Source organism: Tupaia chinensis, unplaced genomic scaffold (assembly GCF_000334495.1).
Source record: "Tupaia chinensis unplaced genomic scaffold, TupChi_1.0 Scaffold000049_1, whole genome shotgun sequence".
NCBI classification, from domain to species: Eukaryota; Metazoa; Chordata; class Mammalia; order Scandentia; family Tupaiidae; genus Tupaia; species Tupaia belangeri.
Window position 1 is genome coordinate 1,940,848 of NW_006159507.1, and position 25,330 is coordinate 1,966,177.

Consider the following 25,330-nt stretch of genomic DNA (forward strand, 5'->3'; position numbering starts at 1 on the left):
AATTAAAATAAATGAATAAATAAATAAAATTAAATAAATAATTATTTAAAAAAAATAATAAATAAATAAAATAATTCTTTTTTTTGTAGAGGTTTTTTCCCTATAGGGTACGTGCACTCGCCAGAAAGACAGAGAGACAAAGAGACAGAAAGCAAGAACTCATCCCCTGGGGGGATGGCCACACCACAATCCCTTCTCCTCCATTCTCCTCTCGGGATCTTGGGCACACACGCACACGTGCCCGGCGTGAGTTTAAGTTGCTGGATCCGGGACTGGAACCGCAGTTGGCTACATGGAAGTTCAGCGACATAGCCATTACGCTAACTGCTGATCCCTAAAATAAATCTTAAAAAAAAAAAAAAATCTACAAACTGGAATCCTCTGGGGAAAAACCTAACGGTAAGGCCTCAAACAATTCACTTAAGGAAGAATAAACCCTACATACGTATCAGCGGCCCTGCCTCCTTTCAGTCTGTCACAGACAACTCTGCGTTTCCTAAGTGGGACTGATGAAATGGTCCCAAGTGATGGTCTAGCCTCTTGGCTAAGTAGTGAGTCACTTATCATGCTTTCAGATCTGAATATTAAGTGCCACTATGAAAGGGATTTCTTTCTTTTTAGAGAATTATTTCATTGTATTAATTATTATTATTTTAAAATTTGACGAGAGAGAGAGAGAGAGAAAGCAAGCTGCCAGGTCCAGGACTCCAACTGTGGTAGGCCATGTGGGAGTCTAGAGACCCAACTACTACTCCACCTGCTGGCCCCAAAAGGTGTTTCTAAAATACGGCCACCTTTGGTGGTATGAAATGATGAGAATTTGATTTTTTTTCTCTTTTTTTTCTTGAGAGATTTTTGCTGTAGGGTGCATGAGCTTGGAGGAGAGACAGAAAAGTGAGAAATCACTCCCCAAGGGGGATGGCCATGCTGCAATCCCTTCTCCTCCATTCTCCTCTTGGGATCTTGGGCATGCATACACACGTGCCCCATGTGAGTTTTATGCTGCCGGGTCTGGGACTTGAACCATGGTCAACTACATGGGAGTCCAGTACGTATTACACCATCTGCTGGTCCTGAGAATTTAATTTTCTACATTAATCTGTCTCTTCAACTGTCTCTTCAACTGTTGGTGGTATTTGGGGAAAATACATACTGATCCTCAAGCTAAATGTAATACAGAGTCTATGTAATACTGCAAGATCAGGCTGCTTTTAATATGACTGTTTCCCTGTTACAATTCTGACAGTTTGACTTCTTATCAAAATCTCTATTCAAAAGAATGACTAAATGTATTCTTACAAATGTACAGCTGTTACCATAAAGACTAAAATAACATTCAAAAAAGGCTCAAAATAGAAGCAAATGATGACTTCTGAAAATGCCTTATTAAGTCTTAAAATAACCGCGTGTACAATGAGCTCGTGACTCAGACTGGAATCTGTGACAAAACTGGGCTGAGCACTTGTGATTACGGGGTGGTCTTTTACCAGGACCTGTGCAGTGGGACCTCCCGACAGATCCTTTTGGAGTTTGAAAGACTAAACCTCCCAGCGGGGAAAAAGTCCCCACATACTGGGGGTTGTTTAGGGCCCCCACCAAGTCATGCCTATCGGAGACCTCGGAACACAGCCTTACGTGGAAACCACATCTTTGCAGGCGTGATTAAGGCAGGGACAGAGATGGGACCACTTGGTTTAGGGGAGCCCTTAACCCAACAAAAGTGTGCTTGTAGGAGACAGTGAGGACACACCACAGAGAAGGCCGGGCACAGGCGGCGGCAGAGATGGAAGTCACACCACCACAAGCCAAGAACACCCGGGCGGCCAGCTGAGGGGGCAAGGAAGGCTTCCTCTTGGAGCCCTGGAGGGACTGTGGCCCTGCTGGCGCCTCGATGTCCACTCCTCTCCAGCTGTGAGGGGAAACGTCTTGGTTGTTCTCAGGCCCCAGTTTGTGGTCACCTGCTCCAGCGGCCCTTGGAACGAGCACCTCACCTGGCAGGGCGTGCTGTTCAGAAAGGCCCTGGCTCTTCTGGCAGGTACCCGGGCTGAGGTGATCTAGGGTGGGTCCTGTGCAGTGTGTGCCAAATACCGATGACCTCACAGATGGGAAAGTCAGTCCCTTCCTGTTCTTTGTCAACCCACATAAATCAAAGACATCTCAGTTTGGCACGACCGTTCACAGAGAGAGCAACTTGACCTGACAGGCTTCAGCAGGCATCTGTACCCTTAATTTTTATTCAAAAAAAAATTTTTTTTTGCCAGAGGATGTGTGCACTCACCAGAGAAAGAAGGGGGGATGGGGTTGGAGAAAGACCCCCATACCCCACAATGAGGTGTGGTCACACCATAATCCTCCTCCATTCTTGAATCCATGGGCATTTTGGACACACACACACATGTGTCCAGCGTGTTTTTTCAAGCCACTGGGGCTGGAGTTCAACCCGTGCGGTCAGCCAGGTAGGCTCTGGCTCCTTTAACTACCAGGCCAGGTGGTGGGGGGACTTGTAGACTTCTTTATTAGTTAAATTAAATTTACTGTTATTGTTATCTTTTTTTTTCTTTTTTGGGGGGGAGGGGTTTTTGCTATAGGGCATGTACACTCACCAGAAGGAGAGAGAGACAGAGAGACAAAAAGCAAGAAATCACACCCTAGGAGGCGTGGCCTCGCCGCAATCCCTTCTCCTCCATTCTCCTCTCGGGATCTTGGGCACGCACGCACACTCGCCCGGCGTGAGTTTTAAGCCACCGGGTCCGGGACTCGAACTGCGGTTGACTACATGGGAGTACAGTGACATAGCCATTAAGGCAACTGCTGGTCCCAATAAATGAACATTTAAAAAAAAATAATTTAAATAAAAAAGAAGTAAGATCCCAATACCTGCTACAACATGAGTCAACCTTGAAAATATTATGCTAATTAAAATAAGCCAGACATAAAAAGAGAAAAACCATATGATTCCATTTATATACAGACCTAAAGTGGTCCAATTCATAGACACGAGAGGGGCACGGAGGTTATCAGGGGCTTGGAGGAGGCGAAAATGTGGGGTTGTTTAGCAGGTATGGAGTTTCGGTTTTATAAGATAAAGACATTGCCAGGGTAGAGAGCAGTGGTGAGCACACAACACTGCAGATATATTTAATCTCACTGAACTGCACACTTCAAACAGCTAAGGGGGCTGGACAGCGGTGCATGGGAAACCACACTCGTCTCCAAGGATGATCCACACAGGAGGGTTCTAGATTTGTCTCTGAGTATGTGGGGCGCACACGCGTGCCTGTGACCCAGGGCTGGCTGAGGTAGGTGTGGACCACAGTGTCGAGACCCCATTGGGGTGTCATGTCTCTGTTTCTCTCTCACTTACTTACAGAGGAAATAAAAAAACTAAAAGAAAAAAATAAAGCAAGTCAACATAACCATCAGTGTTACTTAAAATAAAAGCAAGGGCCAGGCAGTGATGCAGCAGTAGTACCAATAGACCCACAGGTGACAGGTCTGGGTTCACATCCTGGGACCTCTCTAAGCATGTCAGGTATATACACATGCACCCATGTTCCAGGCCGGATGAGGCTGATGGAAGGATGGATTGTGATGTGGGAACTCTGATGGAGGGATGCATGTCTCTCTGTCTCTGTCTCGCTCATGAAATAAATAAATATATTTGAAAGATAAATAATTAAAATGAAGAACAACCAGGAACCAGCAGTTGGCATAATAGCTATGTAGCTGAACTCCCACGTAGTCGACCGCAGTTCGAGTCCTGGACCCAGTGGCTTAAACTCATGCTGGTGCATGTGCATGCGTGCCCAAGATCACAAGAAGAGAATGGAGAAGGGATTGCAGCGTGGCCACCCCCCCGGAGTGGGGCATAATTTCTCTCTTTCTGTCTCTCTGTCTCTGTCTTTGTGGCACACATGCCCTATAGCAAAATCCTTTCAAAAAAAAAAAAAAAAAAGACCAAAAATTGTAATTATGTTAAAAATGAACAGTTGAGGGACCAGCAGATGGCATGGTAGTTAAGGCACTAAACACTCACAAGTGGCTGCAGTTTGAGTCCCAGACCTTGTGGCTTATTTTCTCACTTTCTCTTGCATGTATGTGCACATGCCCTATAGCAAATTTTAAAAATGAAAAAAAAAGATAATAAAATAAAAAATTTTTTATAAGAGAGATTTTGCTATATGGTGTACACACTTATCAAAGAGACAGAGACAGACAGAGAAAGTGAGATATTACCCCTCAGGAAAGACGGCCATACCACAATTTCTTCTCCATTCTCCTCTCAGGATTTTGGGCATGCACGTGCATGCGCCCAGCAGGAGTTTCAAGCCTCCAGGTCCAGGACTCAAATTGCAGTTGGCCATGTGGGAATTCCAGTGCCTTAACCACTGTCACTTGGTGGCCCCAATAAATAATTCTTTTCTTTTGTTTGTTTAGAGAGATTTTTGCTATAGGGCTCATGAGCTCTCTGGAGAGAAAGAGAGATAGAAAGCCAGCGATCACTCCCAGAGGGGGATGGCCACGCCACAATCCTTTCTCCTCTTTTCTCCTCTTGGGATTTTGGGCACATATGGACATGCTGCCCAGCATGATTTTTTTTGTTTTTGTTTTAAGAGAGGTTTTTTGCTATAGGGCATGTGTACTCACCAGAGAAATATGGAGACAGAAAGTGAGAAATCACCCCCCGGGGGGATGGCTATGCTTCAATCCCGTCTCCTCCATTCTCCTCTCGGGATTTTGGGCATGAATACAGATGTGCCCGGTGTGAGTTTTAAGCTGCTGGGTCTGGGATTTGAACCATGGTGGATTATGTGGGAGTCTAGCAATGTAACCATTACACCATCTGCTGGTCTCCCCAACGAATAATTCTTAAAAAAAAAAAAAAAGAATAGTTGAGCAAACTTACCTTCCAATTTGCCAGTTTTTTAAACTCTATAATTTTTATCACTGCTCCCATGAGAATACCTAGAAGAAATAATACAATTTAATCTAAATTAAGATATGAAAAAGACTAATTATTCTAGAGAAGCTAAATATTATGTCTTGAAATTGTTTTTATTGAGTTCTTCAAGTTTTATGTCTAAAATCATATGACTGGAAATTAGTATGAAGTTTTATGAGTCATATGAGTTGGTCTATTTTTTTTTAAGAATTACTTTATTGGGAACCAGCAGTTAGCATAATGGCTATTTCACTGGCCTCCCACGTAGTTGACTGCGGTTTACGTCCTGGACCCGGTGGCTTAAAACTCACGCTGGGCGCGTGTGCATGCGTGCCCAAGATCTCGAGAGGAGAATGGAGGAGAAGGGATTGCGGCGTGACCATCCCCCCTGGGGGTGATTTTTCGCCTCGGTCGCTCTCTGTCTGTCTGGGGGAGTCCCCCCCCCTCTAGAAAAACCCTCTAAAAAAAAAAAAAAAAGAATTATTTTATTTAACTTTATTTATTTATTTATTTAAATTTGACCAGAGGGGAACAGGGAGAGAGAGAGGAAAAGTGAAAAAACAAGCTGCCAGGTACAGGATTCAAACCACAGTCGGCCATGTGGGAATCCAGTGCCCTTAACTACCACGCCACCTGCTGGCCCTCACATGAGTTTTTCACTTGCATCTCAGACAAACACACTATAAAAAAGTCTACAGAAATCTGAGGGGAAGTAAACACTGCAAAGTAAGACCCAAGGATACTCTGCCTGGCATGGAACACTGGATGCCTGTCATTTTTGCTATCTCTACCCATTGTCTTTTCTCTTTTCCTAGTTTTGTCAGAGGGCACATGTGCTTGCCATGGAAAGAGAAAGAGAAATAGAAAGGATGAAGGGGAGAAAGTGAGAAGGTACCCTCCGTGGGGAATGGTCAGGATGCAATCCCATGTCCTCCGTTTCTCCCTCCTTTTGGGATTTTGGGCAAGCACGCACACGTGCCCAGAATGTTTCTCAAGCCACTGAGTTCAGGACTCCTAATGTGAGGTTGGCCATGTGGAATCCAGCCACCCTAACCACCACATCACTGGCTGGCCTGTACACCCACCCATTTTCAGTGTGAGTGGTAGGATGTTTACAAGCTAAATTGGCCCTACCCTGTTTATTCCTCCCATTTTCCAAAAAGAACTCGAGATCACTTTCTCAGACTCAGATGGCAGCTCTGTGTCAAATATTTAGAGATCAAACTCAAGTGATGAACATAACCATAGTAAAAGTTCTGTGGAATTCCTGGAAGAGAATGGATCATCTCAGCTCAGGCATGTTTCCATAAGGCTGACAGGCTCATCACTCTTTGAAAGGTCCTACCAAAAATAATCCTTGAAGTATCACAGGTAGTTTACAATTGCTCTGTTCCTCTCTAGATAAACGATTCTGAACCCTGCTGGCTGGTCAGAATCACCAGGGAAACTCTCTGTAAAATGCAGATGCTCAAGCAGAATTCCAGTCTCTGGTAGGGGGTGACACAAAGCAAGTCTGCAGACCACTGCCCCGGGCCCCGAAAGTCAGAGTCCCCTTTTCTATAGGCGAACGTGCTCCCCTCTCTCAACAGCAGAAGGCTGAAGAAGCACCTTACTGGGAAGGGCAGGAGATCACCAGAACATACCCCTTTACTAGGAAAAGGACCTCACTAACACTAACTGCTGTGTGTGCATGGGATGGGGGTAGTTTAAGGTAAACAGAGAAGTTCATAAGGTATTATTCACCTGTCAAAGGCTGTTAAACAACCTAACCGTTCATTCAATAGCGATTAAGTGAACAGGATGTGGTATACCCATACAATGGGATACAAATAAAAAGGAATGAAGTACTGACGCATGCAACAACAGGGATAAATCCTAAAAATATATGAAGTGAAAAAAGCCAGGAGGCCACAAAAGACTCCATATTTTTACCATACCATTTATATAAAATGTCCAGAATGGGCAAATCTATAGAGATAGGAATTGTTGCCCAGGGCTGGGAATGAGAGGTTTGGGAATGACAGCTGACAGATAAGAGTTTTTCTTTTTTTTGAAGAGATTTTTGCTATGGGCGCATGTACTCGCTAAAGAAATAAAGAGAGACAGAGAGACAAAAGGCAAGAAATCACCCCCCACAGGAGGGATAGCGACACTGCAATCTCTTCTCGTCCATTCTCCTCTTGGGATTTTGGGCATGCGTGCACACGCACCGGGCCTGAGTTATAAGCTGCTGGGCCCAGGATGCGAATTACGGTCAGCTACGTGGGAGTCTAGTGACATAACAGCTGTTTCATCTGCTGGTCCCAAGGGTAAGAGGTTTCTTAGGGGAGTGATGAAAATGATCTAAAATCAATTGTCAGTCTGGGCAGAGGCACACTGGTAACATGACTAGACCCACACTGGAAAGGTCTTGGTTCAGGTCCTGGGCCCTTCCTGAGCATGCTGTGTTCCAGGCTCTCTGAACCTAGGGGTGGATTGTAGCACTCAGACTCTGTTGAAGGTGTCTGTCTCTCTGTCTCTCTGAGGGACTAAATGAATAAACCCCCCCAAAAAAAAAAAAAAAAAATTAGAGGTGACTTTGTTCCTCATCTCCCAAGAGACCAGGAATATATTGGAATTTAATTACTTATGAATTATTTTGTACTCACCAAAAATGATTTTTTGAAAATAGTTTACATACTTGGAGAACCCTTAAAAAATTTTTTGTTTTAGGACAGCAGGTGTTGTGGTGGTAAAGGTGCTGGACTCCCGTAGAGCTGACTGCAGTTCAAGTCCTAGACCTGTACAGTTGCTTTCTCACATTGCCCCCTCCTCACCCCTGGTCTCTCTCTGGTAAGCATACATGCTCTATAGTACATTAAAATAATAATAAATGGGACCAGCGAGTGGCATAATGGTCAAGGGGTGGACTCTTCCACATGGCCGACCACAGCATGTGTGCTCTCCTGAGAGACAGACAGAAAGCAAAAAATCAACCCCCAGGGGTGATGGCCACACCGCAGTCCCTTCACTATTCACCTATTGGGATTTGGGGTACACATGCAAATGCGCTGGGCATGAGTTTTAACCACCAGGTCCAGGTCTTGAACTATGGTTGTCCATGTGGGAGTCTAATGCCTGAGTCACTATGACACCTGCTGGCCTCAAAACAAAATAATTAAAAAAAAATATTTTATAGTGGGACCAGCAGTTGGCATAATGGCTATGTTGCTGGACTCCCATGTAATCGACCACAGTTCGAGTCCAGGATCCGGTGGCTTAAACTCATTCCAGGTACATGCGCATGCTAGCCCAAGATCCCAAGAGGAGAATGGAGGAGAAGGGATTGAGTGTGGCCATCCCCCTTGGGGGGTGATTTCTCGCTTTCTATTTCTCTGTCTCTGTCTTTCTGGTGAGTGCACACACCCTATAGCAAAAACCTCTCAAAAAAAATTTTTTTTACAGCATGTATCATCAGTTGTAATTGTAGAATCAAGTTATACATAATTAGATGATTTTTGAAAATCCAATAATTGATTCTGCTACTTATGCTAAACCGGACACCCCAAGATATTTAAGAAGACAGAGTACCTGCCAGGAAGTCGAAGACCAGTCCCTCAAAGATGACTGTCTCTCTGTTTTTTTGGGGAAAGGCCATTTATATATTTTGTTTTTAACTAATTTTCTTTAACATGTATGTGAGAGTGAACAAGTGAAACACACACACACACACACACACACACACACAGAGCAAGAGAGTGAGATGGGCAGCACATTAGCCCTGTGTCACAGGGCCAGCCTGTCTATGCTTTTAATGTAGCCCACTTTTCTTAGAGGAATGTTATTACTTACTAATCAGCAGATGAGGAGAATATGTACACAGCAAAAGAGGGTATTTACAGAAATCTGCCCCAAAACAGCAAGTTTCAGAATGCAATTCTTTTTTGGGGGGCAGAGGGTATATGCACCAGATGGAGAGAGCACCCCACAATGGGGCAGCGTGATCGTGCTGCAAGCCCTCCTCTGTTTCTCTACCAGTTAGATTTGAATGCATGCACACATATGTGCTTGGTGTGTTTTTCAAGCCAAGTCAGGATTCAAACTGTACTATCAGTCATATAGGACCTGACTTCTTCAAGCAGCAGGCCACAGGGTTAGCCCAGAATACAATCCCCCTTTTTTTTTTTTAATGTTGTCACAGGGCACATGCTGAAAGAGACACAGACAGTGAGAGAAAAAGTGAGATCTGACCTTCCCCGTGCTGACATCGCAATCCCTTTTCCTCTATTTTCCTCTTGGGATTTTGGGCGGGCATGCATGCACATCCAGCTGGAGTGATTTTCAAGCTACAGATTTGGGACTCGAACTGTGGTCGGCCATGTGGTAATCCAGCGCATTAAGCACCATATCACCTTCTGGCTCCAGAATACAATTCTTAAACAACTTTCTCCCTCTCCTTTTAAAATTCAGACGATCTCACTTTTAAGCTGAGACATCTGGAAGACTGAAGTATATAGTACAACTTGAAGATGATAAAATGCCAAACCAAAAGAAGATGACCGTAGGGGCTGGAAGATGGCATGGTGATTGAGGCACTGGACTCCCACATGGCCGACCATGGTTCAAGTCCTGGACCTGGTGGCTTGCTTTCTGACTTTTCCCTCTCTCTCTCTCTGTCTCTCTCTCTGGTGAGTGCACATGCCCTGTAGAAAATTAAGAAGTGATAATAATTATAAATAAAATTAGTAAATAAATAAATAAACAAAAAGATGACCATAAAACTAGGAAAGGCAAAGCAAGACTCAGGCAAAAGTATGAAGTTATTACACAAGAACACACATTTAGCTAACAGCAGCAAACCAGCAACGAGACATGACAAAAATAAATTGTCTCCTCTGATCCATGTCTTCAGAAACACTGAGACTAAAAGTCTATACTAGCAACTCCACCTAGGAATGTGACAGCCTGGAAAACCCTCAGAGCCTAATATGGTCATCCTGCTGATCTGACTAGGAATTTGGGCCTCTGCTTTTAAGACAGCTGTTCCAGCAACAACAAATGGGTGTTCATTTCTCTTCTAATAAACCTCAAAGCACCTCAGTTTCAGGCAGTTACCCATGGGACTTTTTTTTTTAAAGAACCATTTATTTAATTTTACTTATTATTTTTTAATTTGTTACAGGGCACATGTGTTCACCAGAGAGAGAGAGAGGGAGAGAAAGAAAGAGGGGGGAAAACAAGAAAGCAAGCCTCCGGGTCTGCGACTGAAACTGCAGTTGGCCATGTGGGAGTCCAGCACCACAGGGTTAGCCCAGAATACAATCCCCTTTTTTTTTTTTAATGTTGTCACAGGGCACATGCTGAAAGAGACACAGACAGTGAGAGAAAAAGTGAGATCTGACCTTCCCCGTGCTGACATCGCAATCCCTTTTCCTCTATTTTCCTCTTGGGATTTTGGGCGGGCATGCATGCACATCCAGCTGGAGTGATTTTCAAGCTACAGATTTGGGACTCGAACTGTGGTCGGCCATGTGGTAATCCAGCGCATTAAGCACCATATCACCTTCTGGCTCCAGAATACAATTCTTAAACAACTTTCTCCCTCTCCTTTTAAAATTCAGACGATCTCACTTTTAAGCTGAGACATCTGGAAGACTGAAGTATATAGTACAACTTGAAGATGATAAAATGCCAAACCAAAAGAAGATGACCGTAGGGGCTGGAAGATGGCATGGTGATTGAGGCACTGGACTCCCACATGGCCGACCATGGTTCAAGTCCTGGACCTGGTGGCTTGCTTTCTGACTTTTCCCTCTCTCTCTCTCTGTCTCTCTCTCTGGTGAGTGCACATGCCCTGTAGAAAATTAAGAAGTGATAATAATTATAAATAAAATTAGTAAATAAATAAATAAACAAAAAGATGACCATAAAACTAGGAAAGGCAAAGCAAGACTCAGGCAAAAGTATGAAGTTATTACACAAGAACACACATTTAGCTAACAGCAGCAAACCAGCAACGAGACATGACAAAAATAAATTGTCTCCTCTGATCCATGTCTTCAGAAACACTGAGACTAAAAGTCTATACTAGCAACTCCACCTAGGAATGTGACAGCCTGGAAAACCCTCAGAGCCTAATATGGTCATCCTGCTGATCTGACTAGGAATTTGGGCCTCTGCTTTTAAGACAGCTGTTCCAGCAACAACAAATGGGTGTTCATTTCTCTTCTAATAAACCTCAAAGCACCTCAGTTTCAGGCAGTTACCCATGGGACTTTTTTTTTTAAAGAACCATTTATTTAATTTTACTTATTATTTTTTAATTTGTTACAGGGCACATGTGTTCACCAGAGAGAGAGAGAGGGAGAGAAAGAAAGAGGGGGGAAAACAAGAAAGCAAGCCTCCGGGTCTGCGACTGAAACTGCAGTTGGCCATGTGGGAGTCCAGCACCCAACCACCTGCTGGCCCCTCTCAGATTTATTTTTTTAAGAATTATTTAATTGTATTTATTTATTTTTTTTTTTAAATTTACTATAGGGCATGAGCACTGACCAGAGAGAAAGAGAGAGAGAGAGAGAAGGAGGGAGGGAAAGTGAGAAAGCAAGCTGCCAAGTCTGGAACTGAAACCACGGTGGGCCATGTAGGAATCCAGCACTTTAACCACCACACCACTGCTGGCCCCAGAATTTCAAATTCTAATTGAATGCCCTCTAATATAGAAAAGAAGACGAAAAACTTTCTGGGCTAGCAGGTAACACAGAAGTTAAAGTAGCCAGATCCCATATGGCTGACCATCAGTGGTTTGAGTCCTGGACCCAACAGCTTGAAAAATACACTGGGAGCATGTGCATGCATACCCAGAATCCTGAGAGGAAAATCAAGAACGGACTGCAGTGAGGCCATCTCCTCAGGGAGTGGTTTCTCACTTTCCCTATTTCTCTGTCTGTCTTACACCTTATAACAAAAACAAAACAAAACAACCCAAAACTTTCTGGACCCTAGCACTTTTTCCAGAAGTGCTCTTAGCTTTCCAATCAACTGAGTTAGCAAATAAATACCGAAAACAACTCACTTTCCATCACCTCTTCTGAGACCCGCTATAAAGGCGACCATGGTTTCTGCCACTCCAGTGAAGAAATGAAGTTTGTGGTTGGAGAGCTCTGGCTAACCCACCACCATTCTACCACATCCCAATTCTGAGCTGGCCGTGTGTGCAGAGTTCACTCTGCAACTTCTGCTGCCACAGAGAAGAGGGGGCCACCTTTCCCACTGCAATTGCTGCTGTAAGGGCTTACCACAAGACAGAGCCTGCCTGAGAGTGGAGCCAGAAAAAAGAGAGAAGTACCGCTGGGAAGTTCAGAACTAAGCCCAGGAGACTTGGTCCAGCAAAGTGTGAAGCTCAGCCTACCCGCAGCTCTTTGGGTTATGTGAGCTAATATACAACCCTACTGAGTTGTTTACTTAGAATCAATTTGGATCGGGTTTCATCCCCTAAATGGAAATAGGCCTATCAGTTAAAATGCCTTTGGCTGGAAGTAAGAGAACACCTGACTAGAATGGCCATAACAACAGATATTTATTATCTCATACAACAGGCAGCTCTAAGATCGGGAGCTCCAGGGCCATTGGTTCAACAAAACAACCACGCAGTGAAGAATCTGGGCTTCCCATCTGTCCCCCTGACAACCCTTAGAATTCTGGCTTTTGGTTTTGAGTCGTGGTGGTTGCAAGATGGCTACCAGTAGTCCGGTCGTCCCATCCTTGTTCAGCAGCATCGAAGGAAGGAAGGTAGGAAAAATTTGTTTTTGTGTGAAGAAAACATTTTCCAAGACCAGCCACTCCAGTTCCCTTCTCCTTGGTGCCATTGGCCAGAGCTTGGTTCACGCTGCCTTGCAGCCTCCACCCCTCTCAACCAATCACTAGTTTGCAAAGACCAGTCCTAATTTGGAAAAGCCCATCTTCCTTAAGAGCACCAAAAAAAGACAACTGATCAAAATTAGGGTTCTATTATTATTATTATTTTTGGAGAGGTTTTTGCTATAGGGCATGTGCGCTTGCCAGAAAGACAGAGAAGCAAGAACCACACACACACACACACACACACACACACACACACGCACATCTCCGCCCCGGGGAGATGGCCACACTGCAATCCCTTCTCCTCCATTCTCCTCTCGGGATCTTAGGCACGCATGCACACACACCTGGTGTGAGTTTAAGTCACTGGGTCCGGGACTCGAACTGCAGTCGACTACATGGGGGTTCAACGACATAGCTATTACACTAACTGCTGGTCCCAGGATTCTATTTTCAAGGCAGGTGGGAGAAATGACTCTTGAATATAGGTAACTAATAATGTCTGCTGTCCAGGCACTGTTGTTAAGTGAGCTTCAAGTCTTCAAATATTCACGAGACCATGAAGGATTTGACATCCAAACCAAATCATAAGAACTATCATTTAAATTTCCATGTGCATAATACCCAAATACACACCAACTGTCATTTTTATTCTTAAGAAACTGTGAAACTGACCACAAAACTTTAAATTCTTTGGAGTAGTTTTACCCAATGGTCCAGGAGTAGTAGGTATTGTGATACAGGTTATTTGCCACGTGCTTGATCACAGGAATATTATGAGCAAGCCTTCTATTCTTAGAGCCTAAGATTTATCTTGATAGCTAAGGTTGTTAGACTCTGCCACAAAGTACAGCTAAAGAACCGGCTGGTGGGGGGGACCAGCAGTTAATGTAGTAGCTATGTCACTGGACTCCCATATAGTCAACCACAGTTCGAGTCCCAGACCCGGCGGCTTAAACTCAAGCCAGGCGTGTGTGCATGTGTGTGCACGCTCAAGATCCCAAGAGGAGAATGGAGGAGAAGGAATTATGGTGTGGCCATCCCCCCTGGGGGTGATTTCTTTTTCTCCGGGGAGCGCACACACCCTATAGAAAAAACCCCTCAAAAAAAAAAAAAAAAAAAAGAACCAGCTGGGGGGCTTGCAGGTGATGTGGTAGTTAAGGCACTGGACTCCCACATGGCCCACCATGGTTTGGGTTCCAGACCTGGTGACTTGCTTGCTTTCTCATTCTCTTTCTCTCTCTCTCGCTGGTAAATTAAAATAATAATAAAATTAAATAAATAATTCTTAAAAAAAAAAAGAACCTGCTAGGGCCATCCAGTGGTATAGTGGTTAAGGCGACTGGATCCCACATGGTCAAGTGCATGGTTAAAGTCCTGAACCTGGTAGCTTGAGAAACACACTGGACATGTGTGTGTGTGTAAGGGCTTCCTAAGAAAATGGAGAAGGGGGGACCAGCAGATGGCATAACGGCTAGTCACTGAACTCTCATGTAGTCGACCACGGTTCGAGTCCTAGACCCAGTGGCTTAAACTCATGCCGGGCGCATGTGCGTGAGTGCCCAAGATCACGAGAGGATACTGGAGAAGGGATTATGGCATGGCAATCCCCCCCCTGGGAGGATGGTTTCTAGCTTTCTGTCTGTCTGTCTCTCTGTTCTTTCTGGTGAGTGTACAAGTTCTATAGCAAAAAAAAAAAAAAAAAAGGAGAAGGGACTGGGGAATGGCCATCCCCTTGGGAGCTGCTTTCTCACTTTCCCTTTCTCTCTCTGTACTGTACATCGAAACTATCTAGTGGTGCCTGCTCCTTAAAATATACCACTTTAAATACATGATCCTCTGCTCTGGGCTCATCACCCAGAGGTTATTAAGTAAAATGGTAATGTGAAATTCACAGGCCAGAACATGGCATTTAGTATTGTAAAGTCGAGGAAAAATACAGGAAGGTTTGAACCAGGGTAACAGGTACAGATGGTGATGGGGGAAGGGGAAGGTAGTGAACAGAGCGTAAATGTTCATTTCTGGGCCGGCCTTGTGGTTAAGGGAGTTGGATCCTACATGGCCGACCACAGTTTGTATCCTGGCCCTGGGGACTTGAAAAACATGCTAGGCATGTGTGAATATGTGCCCCAAGTTCCCCAAAGGATGGAGAAATGGAGGAGAAGTGACCACAGCATGACCATGCCCTACTGGGGGTGCCTTCTCCACTCCCTTCTCTTTTTATGTCTCTGGCTGGCAAGTGCACAAGCCTTCTGGAAAATTAACAAAACATAACGAAAACAAAAACAAATAAATGTGCATTTCCAAAGCTAACCTCTACCATAGCTGTTTTGTGAAATCATTCCTACTGCACTCTTAAGATATATACGGCAAAGAAAATGAACTTACAAAGCATCAGCGGTGTAAGGAAAAAATGAAAATATCATCAGTAGCAAGTGTAAACTAGTAAAGATAATCACAGTACAGTAAGTTGCTAAAAGCTTTGGCTGACCTTACTAAAACTTTACTTACTGTGCCTTAAGCATTCCCACTCACATTTGAGACCTGAATTTATTACTTCCTGAGAGGTGCCTATTTCTTCCTTCACTAACCACTTCGATGAACTTGCCTGTGCATTCACATCTGTTATCACAATGATTCATTCACTTCCTAGTTGCACTAGAGGTTAATTACCTTAACAGTTAATTGCCACAGGAAACAACAGCGAGAAATGTAAGAGGGGAGAAAAGAAGTGAGCGCTGATCCTGACAATGAGCGAGCCACTTCTCCCTAAACAGTAAAGCCCGCGCCCCTTACAGCTATAGAGTGTATAGTGAGTCTGAATTGTCAGTTCCGTGCCCGAATTGAGTTGGACGTCAGCCTCACCCAGCCGCAGAGGTCAATGTGTCCTGGGGGTAGTTCTCGAGAAGAGAGTGGGCCTAGAAAAGGCCTTGAGTTGCACAGATGGGCTTGTGTGTGACGTTTAGGAGGTCACCACCCTTTTCTGAGCCCCCATGTGCTCAACTGTAAGAAGAGATCATAACGCTTTTTTTCCTTAATTGAGAGAGAAAGAGAGAGAGAGCATGCTACAGTGGATTGTGGTCCTGCTGCCATCTCTTCTCCTCCATTTCTCTATCCTGTCAGGATTTGGGGTGGGCATGCACATGCACCCAAATTATGTTTTTTCAAGTCACCAGGGCTGTGATTTGAACCAGGCTCAGTCATGAGGAACTTAGCTCCCTAAGTATGCCACTTAACTGCTGCATCATGGGGCCAGCCCAGGGGTCATAACACCCTTAAGGCGGCTGCAGTGAGGAAGAAATGAGACCAGGTATGTAACACATCTCTTGTTCCTGGCACTAAATAGCCACTCAAAAACTGGTAGCTATCGTTACTGCTTTTATTATGAAGTCACCCATAGACTTACCTAAAGAAACAACGGCAACACTCTCCGGCAAGAAATGTAATCTGTATCGGATCAGTAAATGCACCAATATGATGCAGATAGCTGTGGGAAAAATAAGACACTGTTTGAAAAAAGCTCAACTTTGACTGATAAATACCGAGTTCGAGGCAGTGATTACTTCTTGGAGGCTGTCAGAGACATGGACAGTCGACAATGACACAACGAACTGCAGCTGTACTTTAATGCCATACTTTATTTTTAAGTATTTAATTTATTATTAAGTTTGCTATAGGGCACGTGTGCTCACCAGGGAGATAGGGGGTGGGAACAAGTCATCAGGTCTAGGACTTGAACTGTGGTTGGCCATGTGGGAGTCCTATGCTTCAACCACCAGGTCACCTGCTGGCCCCAGTGCCATACTTCTTAACCTGGAGGCAGACATGCAATGTTTGTTCTTTGTGTGCCTGGACTAGCTCATTTTCTAGTGGCTAATGGAAGAGCAACAGATTTAATTTTTTAAGAGGTTTTTGCCTTAGGGAGAACGCAATCAGAGAGAGAGAGAGAGACATAGAGACAGTGAAAGGGAAAGTGAGAAATCACCCCCGGAGGGATGTCCACACCTCAATCCCATCATCAGCTGGAAAATTCGAAATGGCAAGGAGGAAGTCAATCAAATCAGTTTTATTTTTTTAAGAATTATTTTATAAATTTATTATTATTTTTAAATTTGGCCAGAGACAGGCAGAGAAAAGGAAAATGAGAAAGCAAGCCACCAGGTCCAAGACTTGAACCACAGTAGGATGTCTGGGAGTCTAGCACCTTAAGCACGATGCCCCAATATCAATTACTTTTACTAAATATAATTGCAATGGATTACACTGACACAATGACTATCACCATGTGACTGGCTCTCTCTTTGTTTTGTTTTGTTTTAGGGGGGGGATTTTTGCTATAGGGCTTGTGTACTCACCAGAGAGACAGAGATAGAAAGTCAGAAATCACCCCCTAAAGGGAATGGCCATGCTACTATTCCTTGTCCTCCATTTTCCTCTCGGGATTTTGGATACACACGCACATGTGCCTAGCATGAGTTTCAAGCCATAGGTCTGGGACTTGAACTGCGGTGGACCATGTGGATCAGTTAAGGTGGTCCAGCGCCTTAACCACTATGCCACCTGCTAGCCTTTTTTTTTTTTTTAAGAGAGATTTTTTTGCGGGACCAACAGTTGGTATAATGGCTATGTGGCTGGATTCCCATGTAGTCAATCACGGTTCAAGTCCTGGACCTGGTGGCTTAAACTCATGCCAGGCATGTGTGCATGCGTGCCCAAGATCCTGAGAGGGGAATGGAGGAGAAGGGATTGTGGCATGGCCATTCCCCCTGGGGGATGATTTCTCGCTTTCTGTCTCTTTGTCTCTCTCTGTCTCTCCAGGGAGCACATGTGTCCTATAGCAAAAACTACTTCACAAAAAAGAAAAGAGATTTTTTTGCTAGAGAGCATGTTCTCTCAATGGAGAGACAGAAAGAAAGTGAGAAATCATGCCTCGAGGGGATCCCATGCCATAATCCCTTCTCCTCCACTCTCCTGTCAGGATTTTGAGCACACATGCACATACACCCAGCATGAGTTCTGGGACTTGAATCTCAGTCAGACATGTGGGAGTCCAGAGCTTTAACCACTATACCTCCTGCTGACCCCCGTGACTGGCTCTCTTTTAACACAGAAGAAGTAAGAGTGTTTTATAAACAGAAAAAGTGAAAGCTTTGGTTTGGTGACAAGAAGTCAGAGATTTGAAGATGGGATACTCTTGCCCCTTAGCTGGGTACAGCTGGGCACTGCTGATCCCTTGCATGGAGAGCCCCAAGCCAGGAACAAGGCTGTGCCTGTCCCAAGTGCTGTCTACTTATTCCCCCAGTTCTCCTCTGAACCAGCTGTTACTACCATTATTTCCTTTGGTTAGAAAGGAGAAAACGAGGGGGGGCCAGCAGGTGGCATGGTAGTTAAGGGCACTGGACTCCCATATGGCAAACTACAGTTAGAGTCCCAGACCTGCGGTTTCCTTTCTCACTTTCTCTCAGTCTATCCCTCTTTGGTCAAATATGTGTGTGTGTGTGTGTGTGTGTGTGTGTGTGTGTGTGCAAATAAATAAAGAAATCTAAATAAGATAATTCTTAAAAAAAAAAAAAAGTGAGAAAATGAGGCTTAAAGACCTCGCACCTTGGGGCCAGCAGGTGGCTTGGTGGTTAAGGTGCCGGACTGGCTGACTGCAATTCAAGTCTCAGAGCTGGTGGCGTAAAAATCCCACCAGGCACATGTCCACGTGTGCCCCAAATCCCCAGGAGAATAGACTGTGGTGTGGTCATCCCCCGAGGGGGTGTGTGTGATTTCTCACTTTCCCTCTCACTGTCTCTATTGCTGGTTTGGTGACAAGAAGTCAGAGATTTGGGGATGGGATACTCTTGCCCCTTAGGTGGGTACAGCTGGGCACTGCTGATACCTTGCCATATGGCAAAAACCTAAAGGAAAAAGATAAAACGCTCACACCTCTGCTAGATGCCACCGTGCCCTGTGCTCTTAACTACAGTACTCCCCCAAACACCCCCAACTGCCTCCTCTGGGCTGCCTGCCTTCACTTTCAACTTCTAAAATGGGACTATGCCTGATTTCCCTCACAGCGGTGCTGCTGTGAAGGACAAGGCTATAACGCTATATCTAAAGGAGTAAGTATCTCTGGACCATCACTCCCTGACCCCCACCCCAACAGGGAGACACTCTCACACAGATGATTCTGGAACTACATACGACTTCATGGTCCAAGTGTTGGTGGCATGTCTCTTTCTTTTATTAGGCATGTGGGTGGTCTACCATCATATCACTCAGGATTTTTTTTTTAAGTGTATTTCTTTCATGAAAGACAGTGCAAGAGAAAGTGAGCACATGAGAGAGAGTGAGAAAGACAGACAGACAGACAGGGCCCCTTGACAGTTTTGTTATCCTGCAGGCCCCTTCCCCCAGCCCTCCAGCTAATCAGGAGCTTAGGTGTTGCACACCTGGTGTGTTTCAGGTGGGCCCTGGGTCCAAACCTGTGGCTGGTCAAGTAGTTTCCGCATGGTTTATTAGGACGTGACCACCTGCACCACAAGGGCGAGGCCAACCACAGTACCAATTGTACTAAAAATAATTTTTAAAAAAATGTCAAAATACTCTGCCTGCCTATTAACTGGCCACCCTCAGAGCCTGCTTTGACAAGTTAAAATTTCTTTAATCCAACCAAAACAACCAGGTGACCAGAAAAAGCAAACAGTTGTAAATATAGAAATTTTGTCCTCCTTTCATTCTGTGCTTTAAACTATCAATCTGTGGTGTTATTTTAAGCTAAATATTTAACCTAGTTAGAAAAGTCCTACATTAAATACTAGGATCAAGAAAAAGTTCCAGGGAACCAGCAGTTAGCGTAATGGCTATGTCACTGGATTCCCACGTAGTCGACCGCGGTTCGTGTCCCGGACCCGGTGGCTTAAAACTCACGCCGGGTGCGTATGCGTGCGTGCCCAAGATCCCGAGAGGAGAATGGAGGCTCGAGGGGACTGCGGCGTGACCATCCCCCCTGGGGGGTGATTTCTCGCTTTCTGTCTCTATGTCTCTCTCTGTCTGTCTGGCGAGCGCACGCGCCCTACAGTGAAAATCTCTCAAAAAAAAGAAAAGAAAAAGTTCCAGGGTAGGCCCCTTAGCCTAGTGGTTCAGGGAGCTTGATCTCACGTGGCTGTCCCTAGATGGGGCCTCAACCCCAGCAGCTTCATAAACACGTGAGGCACACGTGGGTATGTGCCCCAAATCCCGACAGGATGGAGAAAGGGAGCAGAGGGCCCTGTGGCAGGACCATGCCCCATGGGGAGGTGCCTTCTCTCCCCCTTCTCTCTGGCGAGTGCATGTGTCCTCTGGTAACTAGGAAAAAAAAAAAGTTCAAACGCATAAACACAAGTGACCAGGGAGCAAAGCCACTGTCCAGGAAAAATGCAGGCACAAGAACACATAAGTAAACAGTAAACAGTTGTAGGTAACTGGTTTCTGTTCTTCCCTTGTACCTAGTTAGACTTTTTAAATTAATCTTAAAAGATTTTTTCTTGGAGCCAGCAGGTGGTATGGTGGTTAGGGTGCTGGACTCCCACATGGCCAAGCATGGTTTGAATCCCAGACCTAGCAGCTTGCCGTCTCACTTTCTCTCTCTCTCTGCCCCAAAAGCTGTCTCTCTTTGGTGAGCATATGTGTCCTATTAAAAAAAAAAAAAAAAAAGATAATAATAATAAATAATATTAAATAACTACTTATTTAAAAAATAAATAAATAAAGGCTGTTTTTGGTCAGCCCATAGCCTGGTAGTTAAGGCAGCTGGATCCCAAATGGCTGACTATGCTGTTTGAGTCTCTGACTCAGTGGCTTGTAAAATATATGCTGGGGGACCAGCAGTTAGCGTAATGGCTATGTCACTGGACTCCCATGTAGTTGACCACGGGTCGAGTCCCAAACCCGGTGGCTTACACTCACGCCAGGTGCATGTGCATGTGTGTCCAAGATTCTGAGAGGAGAATGGAGAAGGGATTGCAGCGTGGCCATCCCTCCTGGTGGGTGATATCTCGCTTTCTGTCTCTTTGTCTCTCTCTGTTGTTCTGGCAAGTGCATGAACCCTATAGCAAAAAAATAAAAACTTCTCCAAAAAAAAAAAAAACCCACCTGGGCCTGTGTCATGTATGCCCATAGTCCTGAAAGAAGGGAGAAGTGGAGAAAAAGGCATTATGGCATGACCATTCACCAGGAAGGATGATTTCTCTCCCTCATCCCCCACCCCATCCCCATCTCTCTCTGAGAAGAAAATGGAGGAGAGGGGATTGCAGTGTGGCCATCCCCCCAGGGGGTGATTTCTCGCTTTCTGTCTCTCTGGCAAGCACACACACCCTATAGCAAAAACCTCTCTAAAAAAAAAAAGAACGAGGGGAATGGGACCAGCAGATGGTATAATGGTTACGTCACTGCACTCCCACATAGTTGACCACAGTTCGAGTTTTGGAACTGTGGTTGCTTAAACTCACGCCCGGCACGTGTGAGTATGTGCCCAAGATCCTGAGAGGAGAATAGAGGAGATAGGATTGCAGCATGGCCAAATACCCCTGGAGAGTGATTTCTCACTTTCTCTCTGTCTCTTTGGCAAGTGCACACAAAACACAAAAGCCTCTCAAAAAAATAAAAAAAGATCAAGGGGAAAAGCTGCCTTAATAGGTAAATATAAGGTCCATCAGTGACAGATAATGGATCTCAGCCATTACAACGAATAATAAGGTCTGGACAACCACAGTGGTATGGGACACTACACACAATACTGGGCCCATGTGGGAGGCCTGGGTTCAGATCCCAGGTTGACCCGGACGACAGGCACGCCTGTGATCCTCGCTGGCTGGGAAGCTGGGAGAAGGGTTGCAAAGTAGCAAGATCTTCTCAAGGATATTTCTCTGTCTCCAGCAAGTGCACATGCCCCGTAGCAAATTTTTTTTAAAAAATAGGGACCAGCAGATGGCCTAATGGCTATGTCACTGGACTCCCATGTAATTGACTGTGATTAGAGTCCTGGACAGAGCAACTTAAAACTCACATCAGGCATGTGTGCATGTGTGCCCAAAATCCCAAGAGGAAAATGGAAGAGAAGGGATTGCGGTGTGGCCATCCCCTCTGGAGGGTGATTTCTCACTTTTCATCTCTGTGTTTCTTTCCATCTCGTTGGTGAGCACACACTCTATGGCAAAAATCTCTCTTAAAAATGAAAAATTAAAAAAAAAACTCTTAAAACTTTTTTTATTGGGACCAGCAGTTGGCATAATGGCTATGTCACTGAACTCCCATGTAGCCGATCGAGGTTCGCGTCCCGGACCTGGTGGCTTAAACTCACGCTGGGCGCGTGTTCATGCGTGCCCAAGATCCTGAGAGGAGACTGGAGGAGAAGGGATTGCTGCATGGCCATCCCTCCTGGGGGGTGATTTCTCACTGTCTGTCTCTCTGTCTCTCTCTGTCTTTCTGGCGAGTGCACGCACCCTATAGCAAAAACCTCTCCAAAAAAAAAAATTTTTTTTAATAAAAAAAATTTTATTATTAACTTTACTTATGTATTTTAATTTTGACCAGAGAGGGACAGAGAGAGAGAAAAAGAGAAAGTGAGAAAGCAAGCCGCCAGGTCTGGGACTCAAACCATGTGGGAGTCCAGCGCCCTTAAACACTGTGCCACCTGTTGGCCTAAAAAAAAAAAAAAAAAAGACACTTGACTGATGTCTAGCAATCTTGAAATTTGTCTCTAGTGTCTCACCAACCAGGTGGGTCAATCACTTGACTACTCTAGGCCTAAATTTCCTCAGCCGTTACATGAGAAGGTTGGACAAAATAAAATTTTAAGTTTGAAAGAAGTGAATGCACTTAAACGGAGACATTACATGAGTAAAGTGTGGAAGGTGGTACACAGATATGGCAAAGCCACGACCAGGGTTAGTGGGAGTGGCAGGGGTTTCTGATCTTCCACTGGGCAGTAAAACCTTAAACCGTTACTTAGAAACCTAACAAATACTATAGACAAAATGCTATTGTGGTTGAAGCTAGGGTCACGGTCAGATGCCCTACCTGACTCCCTTTGCCTCCTGCCACTTCCGCCTACACACAAACACAAACACAAACACACACGACTCCTGTAAGCAGATTTTGAAATCCACCAACCTAGATGTTTAAGATTCTTTCTAGGTTCAAAATCTTTCTTTCTTTCTAAGGCTAAGATATGCCATCAAGGCTCTTCAGAATTGCTTTCCAACATTAACAATACAAAGAATCTTAGAAAGGGAGGATCTCACTTTTGTTTTTAATTTTATTTATTAGTATTATTTAATTCGACCAGAGAGAGTAAAGGAAAGTGAGAAAGCAAGCTACCAAGTCCAGAACTTGACTGACAGTTGGCCATGTGGGAGTCTAGCATTTTAACCACCGAACTCACCTGCTAGCCCTTGAAGGACCTCATTTTAACCTACCGTTTTCCCTCAGTGTTTGAAGTGAGAATCCAATGGGAAGAACTGACCAAGTAAACTGTGCTGACAGAGTATCCCTGCAGATACGCAAGGTGAAGGGCGCCAGTGTCTCTACTCACCTAGGACAAGGAGGCTGAAGAAGATGGTCATGCCACTCGACTGTTCCTCCTGCTGAGCCTGCTCTCCTGTCTGCACTGGGAGGATGGGCTTGGCAAAGGTGGGAAGCACCAGTTTCGTTGTGACAACCAAGGTGGTGTGGAGGGTGACATTGAAACTCTCATGAGTTGTATTGGGGAACTTACTGAAACACATGAAAAGCAGCAGAATTAGAAAAAAGGAGAAAAGGGTGCAAAGTATCAATCCATACACCTCAAAGGGGAAAGAATCTGCCGAAGAGTTTATGGGACTCACAAATCTTACAACAGACAGGCCTCAGAGGGAAACTGATTTGCCTGCACAGTAAAAGCCTCCAAGTGGCCTCAGGTGCTCTGGAAAACAGCCACGTAGAGGAGAGGTACAAGGCAGGAATCTGGGCTGCCTGCTCTTTAGCCCTTTACGGGTTTACAGGGAGCCCAACCAGAATCTCATCACATTCCAAGATCCAAGACTATCACATAGAGCCCTTCTGTCTCCAGCTTGTTTCCCTTGGATTATTTCTGAAATTTGAAAAGCCACTGAATCTGCCTATTTGTTAATCTGGTCAAAATGCCCGACTCTACCTTACAAAATCCTTCTCAGATTTAAAAAGGCACAAACGGAGCCTCTTCTGTAATGCCCTACCCCACCCCAGTTCACCCACCCAACTCAGGTTCCCACAGCTCTTTCCTCACACTGCGACGGGACAGTGAACTAGTGCAATGCTGAAATAATCATTATAGTTGTGACTGTAACAGTGAATTAAGAGCACTGCTTCATTTTGGGAACTGGGTAATATAATCACCTCTTGTTAAATAGGCATAACATCCCCGAAGTGAGTGCTATTACTTTTCCTGTTATACTCATGAGTAACAGGCTCAGGGAGGTTGCAAAACTTGGCTAACTTCTTAGTTAATCAGTGCCAGAAACAAACCCAAACTTAAAATCAGCTTTAAATAGCACCTCTTTTGCTTCGCGCTGAGACCCTGGTTAGTGCCTGGGACAGAGCAGGTGCTCAATAAACAAGGTGACTGAATGAAATGACCACCTCCTCCCCCATAGATCAAGTCATATCTGAGAAGTTATGATGTATGGAGAAGTTATGAGGATTGATACTGGAGGCCCGGTAACAATCAAGGGGTTCCTTGTTACTATTCACATACTCATCTGACAAACAGGGATAGGGTTTCTGCAAATGCACCAGACTGTGCCCTTCAGGTGTGGAGCCTGCCCAGAAGTACCTGGGGGCTGGGAGACTCCTTCTCATCTTGTAGTCAGCCCCAACGCGCGCTACCCTCCAGCCATCCTGCCTTTCTGTTGCTCAAAAGCGCTAACCGTTAGCTCTCCTACCCTCCTTGTGGTCAGCTCGAATGTCACTCTCCTGAGTAGACGTCCCCACCCTAACACCATTCCATTGCCTTCAGAGTATGTACCATGATCTGAAACCACTCGCTTGTCTATTTATGGTTCATTTCGCACCGAGGTGGAAGCTCCGTGAGAGTGACTCCCAGTCTAACTCCTGTAAACCGAGTACCCGGCCAACACTTTACGAATGAATGAAACTTAGTGAGGAGACGGACACGAAAAAAACTGCGTTACAGAAGAAGATGCGACTGGTTAAACAGAGGCTGAGTGTGGGGGCACGGGAAGACTTCCTGGAGGGGGCGGATGAGCGCTCAGGAACCATCAAATGACTCTAAACTGGCAAAGTGAAATATGAGTGCAGTTTCCGCAGGACGGCTCCCGGGCCTGCGCGGCTGGGCGATCACAGCCCAAGGGTCAGGATGCAAGACCCGCGTGGGCCCAGGCCCGCCCATCCCGCCCTCCTTATAGGCGCCGGCATGCTCAGTCCTGGCCAACCGGCACGAGAAGCTCCACCTTCCGGGGCCGGAGGGCGGCCTGAGGCGCTCGCTGTCACCCGCCGGGGCCCAGCCCCGCTGCCGCTGCAGCCCCGGAAAAGGCCACTCACCCCTCTTCC

At 45.2% G+C, this 25,330-nt stretch overlaps 1 protein-coding gene across 2 annotated transcripts in view; it reads right to left on the minus strand.

Moving 5' to 3' along the window:
* SLC9A8 (solute carrier family 9 member A8) overlaps positions 1-25,330 on the minus strand; it is a 93,278-nt gene that overhangs the window by 67,679 nt on the left and 269 nt on the right. Inside the window, exons 1-4 of one of the 2 annotated variants that reach the window (XM_027775115.1) lie at positions 24,786-24,934; positions 23,337-23,518; positions 16,185-16,265; positions 4,907-4,965 (exon numbers count right to left, since the gene is read on the minus strand). In XM_027775115.1, coding sequence (XP_027630916.1) covers positions 4,907-4,965; positions 16,185-16,265; positions 23,337-23,367 — 171 coding nt within the window. In that variant the 5' untranslated portion in view covers positions 23,368-23,518; positions 24,786-24,934. Of the gene's footprint in view, positions 1-4,906; positions 4,966-16,184; positions 16,266-23,336; positions 23,519-24,785; positions 24,935-25,330 lie in introns of those variants that run through there. The other variant, XM_006141277.3, reaches the window with a different exon arrangement.